This window comes from Melospiza melodia, chromosome Z (assembly GCF_035770615.1).
Source record: "Melospiza melodia melodia isolate bMelMel2 chromosome Z, bMelMel2.pri, whole genome shotgun sequence".
Classification (NCBI taxonomy): Eukaryota; Metazoa; Chordata; class Aves; order Passeriformes; family Passerellidae; genus Melospiza; species Melospiza melodia.
The window spans coordinates 58,743,480-58,754,920 of NC_086226.1; the positions used below are offsets into that span (position 1 = coordinate 58,743,480).

Genomic DNA, 11,441 nt, shown 5'->3' on the forward strand with positions numbered 1-11,441 from the left:
TGTGCTTATAGTAGTGGTGGAGCACCTTAGTGGGAATGGCCTATATACACACTGGTTTTTGAGGACTGGCCTAAAGAAGGTAATTGAAGGGATGCACATATAACTTGTGTCAGCTTTTCTGAAAGGTGATACAGATGCCGTATGCTGCTCAGCATCTCTGAGGTGTTTCTGCAAGCGCTTCACCATACTGAACATTTGTAGTGCAATACTTTGGAAAGTATCTGCCTTATGATGATAGAAGTGATATAAAAAACTTCAAACAATTTTGAAATGCAAAGAGTTTTGTAGACTGTAAATTGTATAAAATCTGTTACAATATATTGATTCTATAAAGAATGAGCGTGACTTAAGTAAGCTCGTCTTATGGGAATTAAGTGATACCTGAAATGTTCTACCTTAAACTTTTGGGAAAGAATGTTGACAAGGGGAGCTGGCCTTATCTTGAAATGCACTAGTTATGATGATGATCTTTTTTGTATTAGTTCCTCCTAATCTTACATGGAAATTGGGGATTAAAGGCCCCAGTGACAAAACATGCTTTTGGCCAGCATATACCCTTGATGCAAAGGTAAGTTGTGATTTATTCATTTGTACCTGTGCCACTTGGATACACATTTAAAATTCTGGAACTGATAAACCCAGTCATTGCATGGAATGAGGATCAGTTGGTAAAGAAGTTTGGGTTTTGACCATGCTTTCTATTTTGTCTTACTCTAGAAGAGCATAAAACTTCAGAAACATTACATGTTCACAATCTTAGGGACTTATCTCTAGTTCTTATAGGGTATAAAAAATTTACTGTAAGGTGTCACAGCCATGGTTACTAATGCTGGTACACAGATTTTTCTTTTTTTTTTTTTTCTCTTTTAGCCTCCCTAAAATTGAACTAAACAAAAAATTTCGCAACTTTTTACTACTTGCAGTAATTTCCTGCAGAAACAAAGCAAAGCTTAGCTACATCATACATAACCCTGACCCCTGTCTTACTTTGTATTCCCACTCACTCCAGAGAACTAAACTGTGGAGCAGAGAACTATGGGTTCAACAAATGGAGGAGAAACAATTCAGGAAAAGTCTATTTATAGTTGTCTTGAGAGCAAAAAACTTATGAGAACAAATGAGAAAAAAATTAACTCTGGTGGTATTGGAAGTCTGCATCAGCATTAATGAAATGCCTATGTGAAAAACAGGGAAAATGCTTAAGAAAAGTAGGGAAAAATGAGTTTTCACCCTGCATGTGTGACAAGGCGGTCTGATACTGAAAAAAAAAAAGGATCATTCAAGTCTTAGCATGAAGAGACCGCTTTCTTTAATGTCAGAAACACTCTGATTTAAATCTTGCAAGTTAGGAGAGAACTTAAGGATGTGTATGAAGCTTTCTGATACCACTCGAAGCAGCTCTCTGCCTGAGCTTACTGATTATTAGGGAGCATCTTACTTGCTTCCAGATTGCTGATTGAGCAGATAATAGAGAAAATTTAATATATACATCGGACTTTTGTTTCTTAGGTGCAGAAGGACAAAATTCTGAGCAGTAATGCAGTAGAACACTTCTACTGTGGATAGTGTGTAGGTCCTCACATTTTCAGTCTGATCATCACACTTGATCATCATAAGGAATGGTCTTTGAATTCATTCAGCATAGAATTTTTAAGCTACATTATCTCAAATATAGAAGAAGATTTTGCAAAAAATAATGAGTCTTCTTGCATACTATGTAATCTATCTGCATTTTAAGCATGAGTCAGAACTTCTTTATTTGATATAGAAACTTTATTACTATGGTTTAAGCCCAGCGAGCACCACCCAGCCTCTCACAGTGGGAGAAAATCGGAAGGGTAAAAGCCAGAAAACCATGGGTTGACATGATGACAGTTGAATAGAAAAAGCAAAAACCATGCACACAGGCAAAGCAAAACAATTCATTCAGTGCTTCCCATGGGCAGGCAGGTGTTCATCCATTCCAGGAGAGCAGGGCCCATCACACATAATGGTTACTTGGGAATACAAATTACATCATTCCAAACGTGCCCCCCTGCCTTTATGTACTGAGCATGATGCCACATGGTCTGGAATATCCCCTTGGTCACTTTGGGTCACCTGTCCTGGCTGTGTCTCCTCCCAACCTCCCATGCACCCCCAATTTCTTTGCCATTGTGGCAGTGCAAAAGCAGACAAGGCCTTGGCTCTGTGTGAGCCCTGCTCAGCAATAGCAAAAACATTTCTCCATTATCAACCCTGTGTTCAGCACAAATCCAGAACATCAAGTCTCACACCAACCACTGTGAAGAAAATTAACTAAAACCCAGCACAATTACCAAAGGAAATATCTTTTAACAAATGAGCTTGCTGACTCTAGAAAGGAATGCTCTTCAAAACCCTGGCACCATAAGGGTAAACATAGTAAAAAAAAAGTAAGTGTACAAGTTGAAATGCCTTTAAATAAATGTGATCCACATCCTAATTTCTAAATCTTATGCCAAGATCCTCAAGCCCAGAATTATCTGGTTGGCTTAATGAACTCAAAACAGAAAACATCGTATCACATTCTTTGAACAGCACAAATCTTGCTGAGACTACTTTTGTTCTTTATTAAGCTAAAATAGCTGACAAAAGAAAACCAGAAATGGGATGGGTGGCTTCTCTTGTATCATGTAACTTAGCTTTGGTGCAGTAAGAATATCCCCTTCCACTTCATGCTTGAGGTGGTTCTCCTGAATATCGGTTTTAATGTCAGCACTAACACTTGAAAAGACATCTCCAAATGCTATAATAATAAGAGTAACAAGTACTCTTAACTTGCATATGTTTCTCCTTCTAGCCTGTTAATTCCTTTGTCCATTAAAGGCTGTTTCTCTTGTTGCAGGTCTCCTGAAGGAAAATTTGAGAATGATGTGTTAATACCACTCTAAAAATGAAAATGGGGCTTAAGGTTGCCTATACTAACTGTTCCACAGGCAGCAAGCACATAATATCTAAGGTTTTTAAAAGTCATCTTCTAGCTGTTGGAAAAAAATAATAAGAGATGGGTATGGACTTCTTTTAAAAATAAAAAAGGTCAGCTTTTATGGACAGTACCATTTATAAAGTCCAGTAGTCTCTGCAATCCAATTAGTCTACAGATGTGATGAAACTTATCTACTCCATTTACTATACACAGAGTTACTGTGTTGGGCAGGAACAGAGCTACTGACCGATGAGCACTTGGGTAGTGGACTGAAGGAATAAGCTGACACAACTGCAATAAATGTCATACACAGACCTTACTGCTGAGTGGGTCAGGAATGATGATGTGTACTGGAACACTGATCATTTTGTTATATCAGTACATGCAGTTGCAGAAGTGCAAGAGGCAGTCTATAAAAGTCTTACCCACGTTTTCCTCCAGTTTTGCATCATCTTGTCATGTTCACTGATGGCACTTCTCCAGGTATCAAATTCTTTGGTCCATGCATCCTGATCAGTACTATCTGAGAATGGAAATGGGATGATTCCATAACCATATAAAGGCAGAAGTCAGTACCTGATCAGATCCAGGACTGCCTGTCCTGCAGGAACAGGGCTAGAAGGAATCCCCATCCTTCATTTTGCTCTACATCCTTTCATGTTATTTGGCAGTAAGTTTTGTTTAAATGGTTATGTCTCTTACACTGTGCCTCCAGAGCAAAGGGGTTTAGTGCCATTATCTGTGATTCGAGATCTAAAAGCTAGCATGTACAAATTAATTGTTCAAACCCGTCTAACAAGCACAGGAATGCTCCAGGCAGATCATAAGCCTGGGCAGAAGAGTGACATGTTGGAGAGGACCAGTTAACATGATGGACATGTCCAGTTAGTATTTCCCATTAGTCAGTAATCACAGGACCGCAGAATCAATCAGGAAAAGACCTCTGAGATCATCAAATCTAACCTATGATCCAACCTTGTAAAATCATTGTCAATGATCAAATCCTTGTCAACCAGACCATGGCACCCAGTGCCACATCCAGTCTTCCCTTAAACACCTCCAGGGACAATGACTCCACCACTTCCCTGAGCAGCCTACTCCTATGTTTAATTATCCTCTCTGTGAAGAAATTCCACCTAATGTCCAACCTAAACCTCCTCTGGGACAGCTGAGCCTGTATCCTCTTGACCTGGGAGAAGAGACTGGCTTCCCACCTGGCTACACCTTCCTTCCAGGTGGTTCTGAGTGATGAGGTCTCCTCTGAGCCTCCTTTTCTTCAAGGCTAAACAGCCCCAGCACCCTCAGCCACAGGACTTGTGCTCCAGACCCTTCACCAACCTTGTTGCCGTTCTCTGGACATATTCCAAGCATCTCAACCTCACTCTCCATCATCTTCCCAAACTGAGGGGCCCAGAACCCAAGGTGAGGCCTCACCAGTGCTGAGTACCAGGCCTCACTGCCCTGCTCCTGCTGGCCACTCTGCTGCTGATACAGGCCAGGAGCCCTTGGCCTTCTTGGCCACCTGGACACAGCTGGCTCGCGTCCAGCTGCTGTCACCAGCACTCCCAGGTCCCTTTCTGCCTGGCCACTGCCCAGCCACTCTGATCCTAGCCTGCAGCACACAAGGGGTTATTGTGTCCAAAGTGTGGCCACAACACTTGGACTTGGTCCAAGGCCCAGAACTTGGGCTTGTTGAGCCTCATATTGCTGGATTTGGCCCATCAATCCAGCCTGTCCATACCCCTCTGCAGAGCCCTCCTATTGTATTGATTAACACTCCCCCCTAACTTGGTATCTTCCTAAGTTTGTTAATGAAAGATTCACACCCTCATCCATGTCTTCAGTAAAAATATTGAACAGAACTGGCCCCAGCACAGACCCCTGAGGGACACCCCTGGTGGCTGCCCCCAGCTGGATGCAGCACCATTCACCATTCTCTGGGCCCAGCCATGCAGCCAGTTCCTAACCCAGCAAGGAGTGCTCCTGTCCAAGCCCTGGGCTGCCAGCTTTCCCAGGAGTGTGCTCTGGGACACAGTGTCAAAGGCCTTGCTGAAGTTCAAATAGACAACACCCACAGCCTTTCCTGCATTCACTAAGCGGGTTACCTGGTCATAAAAGGAGACCAGGCTGGTCAGTCAGGCAGGACCTGCCCCTCCTAAACCCACTCTGACTGGGTCTGATCCTTCGACCTCCTGTAGACATCATGTCATTTCACTCAAGAGATCCTTATACTTCCTTGCACTGGTAATTTTAAAAGGGCTATGTGGCTGCATCTTGGTCTATTTGCCAGCTTTTTTTGCAGAATGTAAGACTGATGGTGACATATTTTCTATTTATCTCTTGGGACAGTAGCAACAGTCGTATGTTTTTAGAGCACAGTGAGAGCCCATCTGTCTGTTTTACATTTACAGGGGTTTGGTTGAGATGCTCTTAATTCTGCTTCTGAGACAGACTTCAAAGTAACTGGAGTGATTGCATGGCTTTTCTCTGTCATTGAAAAAAGAAGCATTGAGCCTTCCTCGACAGACTCACATTTGGTATTAACCAGCTTCTTAATTTTTCCTTCATCTTGCAAATAAAATTCCTGTTGTTTTTTTAAAGACTATTCAGACCTTCTCTACACCTGTGTAAGGTCTCAAGCACTAATTGCAGCAGGCAGTCTTGATGCCACAAAACCCTGCAGCTGCCGAAGTTACCTAACTGCCCTCCTGCCTAGTTAGTGTCCAAATGGAGCAGACGGAATGACCTTGCTCAATCCAAACCGTAAGTGGTTTACAAATCATGCAATTTTTAAAATCCAGCATAGTGGGGGCTTATCTTTACCATATGACTTCCTTAAGTCCTTATAAATTAAAGAATTTCTCTACATTACCCTGTAGAATTCTATCAGAGTACTTATTGGTAGCTCTCCATTACTCATCTGATTTGCAGGTTTTTTGAATTAGTTTATCAGGTTTTGGTTCAATTTCTAGATCATAACTGCTATTTTACATTAGTCCTTTGAGTGGGGGGTGTAGAGGAAGAAGTTTTTATGCTGCTAAATCCTTTCCATAAATGAAGTGCACACTAATAGAGAAGGCAAAAGTTACCATCTTCAGGTATGCACATTTTCTGGGTGAGTATTACAGAGCTTTACTCATATCAGGGTCGGGCCAAACATGGCATGCTCTCGAAACAAGCCTACCTTTATCTTCCACTGTGACCAGCACTTCTGACGTTGTGTTCCCAACTTTTGAGATGAATGAACATCTGTACTCTGTGTTTTCTGACACTGAATCTTTCACCCAGCTGAGAACATGCACTCTGCCATCAAGCAGCATGTGAGATTGCTCCGTGATGCATGCCTTCATTGTTTGTCCATTCTTCCTCCAGACAAAGTAGGAGTTATCTGGACCTGTGAAAATGTCAGGTTATTCTGTAAGAAAATAGAAGATGAGTCTTTGTAAAAGAAAACAAATCCCATCACCTCGAGATTAGGCTTAAAAACATAAATGGTTGATAGAAACATTTCTTAGGTTTCTTCAGCTGAAATTCTGGGTACCAAAAACCTTGAGAGGAGATTGAGAGGAGCTAGCATGGGAAATTTAGGTTCAAGCCAAAGTTGAGGAATTCTGTCTGGATCTCACAACAAGGAACTTAGCACACACAATAAGAGCCAGTGATGAACACCAGCACCATCTGCCTGTGCCAACTCCTGTAGCACCAGGACACACTGCTACTGCTGCCCAACCCAGGTCCTGGTTCAAAGCTGAAACCACCTGAGACATGCCTCGCAGGATCTGAAAAAAAGGCCAGGAGGGGAAAAGTTCAAGAACTCAGTGCGTCAAAGATACTGGAACTAGTAATGAAAGAGGAAGAATTGGAAAAAGCACAGAACCAGTAGGCACAGCAGGCACTTAAGCAGGACAGAACTTGAAGGAACCTTGGATCAACAACAAAGAGCAATCTAATTTTTTAGCTTTGTTACTATTATTTGTCTTAACCTGCAAGGGCAACATCTGAATACATCAGAGATTGACAGTAGCCTGGAGGACAGAACAGCTGTTCCCAGAAAACTAGCTAGCAAGGTAGCTTGAAGTGCACTTGGCAGCATCAGAAGCTTTGCATTTTAAAATACAGACATCTGGGCCAAGCTAAGAACTTGGTAATTCTTATGTTTAAAACATGATTATTTCTCCCTCTGGGCCTAGGATCCAGACTAGCCTTAGCAAGAGAAGATGTGAAGAGAAATTTGGGGTAAAAAGAAAATTAACTTTGGCTGCAAATATCTTGAACAGAGCCTACCACAGCTTTTACTGTGAGCACTTCATATTGCAAGTTGATGTGGCATTTTTTCCCTAGAAAAATACAATTCTGTCATTAAGTTTTAGATAATCATGCAGAAAAAAAACCCAAATAGTTTTTACATTTGTGTACATATTACGTATTTGTAGATAGTAGACATTGTGTAAAAAGGAGATCATGGCAAATTCTTAATTCCTAAGTTTTATTTCCAAATCTCCCACAAATATGGACACATAAATTAGCAGCAAGGGTAAGTGTGAATGTAGAGGACATGATCTAGTTAAAGCATTGTGGAGTTTCTCTGAGGCAAGTGGCACAGTCTGAAGGGCTGTCAGCAGCTCTAACAAAGCAGAAAGGGCAAGCACACACTGGACTGAAAACAGCTGGTCTAGCACATACCCGTTTTTTCCAAATGTGTTTTATGGATGTTTGCACTCATTCTACAGTTAACAGCAGATAGGTTACATATCACTACGTTCATGGCAAGTCTGGAACCAGGGACAAATTATTCAGTAACCTAAATCTGAAGTTGGAATGTGGACAAATGGGAGGAATGGTAAGTGCAAGCACAGGAAAAAAATCAAAATCTCTAAGGGCCATTTTAGAGACATGCAAGGAAGTAGCATGTTTAGTGCAGGACACTTGCCTAAACTTATTTCAAATGTACTTTTCACACTAGAGAACCTGCTCTATTTTCTCGTGCTGAAGATCCCAATTGTGCTGGGAAATCGCCAACATTTCAGCTTACATCCACATTTCACCAAGAGATTAAAATGCAGCAATTTCCTTATACATGAAATTTTGCAAGCTGTGTTGATTCAGATTAGCCCCTTATGAAGTGCAGCTAGGCAATTTTACCCTTCCATTGTTTTTCTGTGCAGTCAGAAGCACTGGAAATCCCCAGAGATACACACTCATCCCACTTACACTGGTTGACAGCAAAATTTAGATGCAAGCAGTACTCAGGGTTTTCCTGATCCTGTTTCAGTGCAGCTTGTTTCCAACTTTCAGGCAATTACCTTCTCTACTTTCATTTTCAGGATGGATCAATACAAAAAAAATACACTGTGACACAGTTTCATCTGCAAAAATTTTGAATCACATTTGTTAAATGCAAATTTTCTACAACTCTATGGTGAGAAATTCAGACTCCGATGTAATGGTTAGGGAAATAATTTTTGAAGCTAAAGGAAAATAATAAAAACATATACTCTGCTTTTTCTTAACTGTCATTATAATACAAATTTTTTACATGTCTAGTGCAACCTTTAAAATACAAGTTTCTGACCTGATCTACTTACTTTGCCATCCATGTTAGGAATGCTTGAAAGATTTTAAGAAAGTCATTTTATTAAAACATAATATTCAAGCAGAGAATTAAACAGCACACCAAGGCAGGTACATAAGTAACTATGTCTAAGCAGCCATGAAATACATTTCAAACAGTTAACTTCAAAAACATTGTTTCAATAAATTACACTAGTTACACATGATTAAATAAAATCAACCTCACCACCTTGATGATTTTAGAAGGGGAATTTAACAGTTATCAAACAAAAATACAAGAAACTTTGCGTCATTATCTGAATTACCCTTTTCTTTGCAAAAGGCCTTCAAAATTTCCAGTGTCTGTGGAAGCATTTGCTTATTTCCCACACAGATTTCATTTTCTCTGTTTTCAGTAGTTTGAATGAAATGATAATGCCCAGGTAGTAACGGCCAGAGTAGTAATGGCCCTTGTAGTTTCTGCCAGCACAATGTGTTCTCTGATATATGTCAAGTCAGGCTGGGTTACAAAAACCACGTATTTAATATAAAGATGAGTATTTCTCAGTATTTTCCATGAGACAAAAAATTCAACCACCATTGTTAGCACAGAAACTCAAACCACTGAAACTGCTTGTTATCTTCTACCCACAGTCTGAATGCATTCACTGGGTTATTGGTGTAAATGTGACCTAAGGTTAAAAGAATTAAGTAAATAAAACCAGACTGAAAGAACCGAAGTATACAGCTACAGATTCAGAGCAGCATGGGGGTGCGCCCTGCTAAGCTGGACCAAATTAAGCATTTGCCATATACACATCACATCCTAATAGACATATGGTTTTCAAGACAGCTTGGAAACACTAATTTAAAAGAAGTAGATTATGGATTAAGCAGAGCTCAGCGACATAAGGCAGGGGGAGCAAGAGTGAGCACTGGCCATGCGCTGCCATGTGCAGAGAGTGTGGAGACATTTCAAAAGCAGCCCAGTGAAGCTGCCTTATAAAACCTGAGCTGTGCTACCACTGGTGGTGGTTCAGCACAAGGCCTCCCTCATTTCTAAAGGGTAGCATTTGAAGCTAGAAGGATAGCATTTGAACAAGACTTCCCTACATTCATGAAAACACTTCCAAGACAGGAGAGTTAATACACAAGCAGGAACCATCAGAAAACCTTCACTCCAGCTAATAATTTCTGCAAGTTGACAGCAAATTGAAATCCAGTGAAGATAATTGACAGGTATCCCAGACAGAAATTCTACCAGGGTAACAAAAAGTCTTTTACACAAATTCCTATAATCTAGACAAAGAACTGCTACCAGAGGCTATCACAGGGATGGGTAATTCAGGTTTACAAAAAACCTCCTTTGTATAACCCAATACACATCAAAACCTCTTTCAAAGCTCACCACGTGCATCAGATTAAGAACGGCATCTGGATTTAATGCTTGTTATCAAGCTTGTGGCTTTGCAGAATTCTACTGAAGCAAACATCCCAGATTTCTGAAAACCAAGATCATACAGGAAGCTCTCATCTGGAGCAGGGATTAAGTTTTAAAAAGGCACTATAATATGGATGCAGGAAGGTTTTCTTTTACATAAACATCAAAGTTAGGCCAAGAAGAGGTTAGTCAATCATTAATATGAAACATTACCACCAGCACTAGTCAGTATGCGAATGAAAGATTTAGGGCTGGTCATAATTTCTTGAGTTGTACGAGAATGAGTCATTGCTGCTGATAAGACACTGAATAATAAATCAGTATGAAGTGAAGCCATCAGAGGGAAGCTGATTGGAAAAGTGGGCAGAAAAAAATCTTTAAATTGAGACAAGCATTTTAGCAGTTTTCTGAAAATAGAGTGCAAGTTACATAGCCTGCACCCCCTATAAACAGGGGTGCATTTTTTTGTACTTTCATTGGTTGGTGTTTGATTGTTACATCAGGGCAATTCATTCTAGAAGACAAGCTTGACAGCAATGGAAAAAAAGCCAATAAGAAGCCAAGAAAACAGACCTCTCTGAAATGCCAAAGAATATTACTTCCAATATCAAGTATTTCATAGTGAAGAATGCATAAGGTCCTTCAGACACCTAGTGCTTCATTACATTACCCATCCCTTTGTGTAACAATAACACCACAAGCTGATGCAGCCTAATTATGGCAGATGAAAAGCAGGAAGTGCTTCCCATGGAACGTGAACCACATAAGAGCTGGAAGCAGCAGTCATTAGAGGTGGGGCAGAGCACCTACACTAGTGACTCTAGAGTAGGTGCAAGCAGGACACAGCATCCGTCTTCTCAGAGTGGAATTTAAGAGCAGGTGGGGAACACAGCTGACTGCCCCATTAGAGAAAAATGCAATTTGTAACTGTTCATGCATTTATCTGCATGCTCACTGAGGAGTGTCCATATAAAGGTTTTGCAATTGGAACCTGGATAATAGTGAAAAAAAAATCTGATGAAGCACTAGTAAGCTAGAACCAGGGACTGTCACCAAAAACAAACAAACAAACAAACAAACAAACAAAGGTTCTGCTTTCACAGTATCACAGAATTAACTAGGTTGGGAAAGCCCTTAGAGATCTTCAAGTCCCACCTATGACCTAACACCCCCCTTATCAACTAGAGCACAGCACTAAGTGCCACATCCAGTCTTTCCTTAAACACTTCCAAGGATGATGATGTATCTACCACCTCCCTGGGCAGCCTATTCCAATGCCAAATCACTCTTTCTGTGAATAACTTTTTCCTGATGTCCAGCCTAAACTTCCCCTGGCACTTTGTGTTTGCTTAATTATTTTTTGCCACCCTATCAGTTAACAAGGCCACTACATTAAGTTTTAAAATAAAGTGAAGAAAATTGGAGAAAATATTTTAGGGAGTAACATGTCCTCCAAAAATCACTTCTGTTCTCCAGAGAACACAAACTACTGCATTTGCTTTG

The 11,441-nt window shown here is 40.6% G+C and overlaps 1 protein-coding gene across 4 annotated transcripts in view; it reads right to left on the bottom strand.

The window, feature by feature from the left end:
• Nucleotides 1-2,550: 2,550 nt before the first annotated feature.
• Nucleotides 2,551-11,441, bottom strand: part of SEMA4D (semaphorin 4D) — a 98,706-nt gene continuing 89,815 nt past the window's right edge. For 2 of the 4 annotated variants that reach the window (XM_063180361.1, XM_063180359.1), the window contains 3 exons: nucleotides 6,132-6,341; nucleotides 3,373-3,470; nucleotides 2,551-2,871 (listed from right to left, as the gene is read on the bottom strand). In XM_063180361.1, the coding sequence (XP_063036431.1) occupies nucleotides 2,842-2,871; nucleotides 3,373-3,470; nucleotides 6,132-6,341 (338 nt within the window). In that variant the 3' untranslated portion in view covers nucleotides 2,551-2,841. Of the gene's footprint in view, nucleotides 2,872-3,372; nucleotides 3,471-6,131; nucleotides 6,342-8,532; nucleotides 8,555-11,441 lie in introns of those variants that run through there. The other 2 variants (XM_063180360.1, XR_010031181.1) reach the window with 2 other exon arrangements.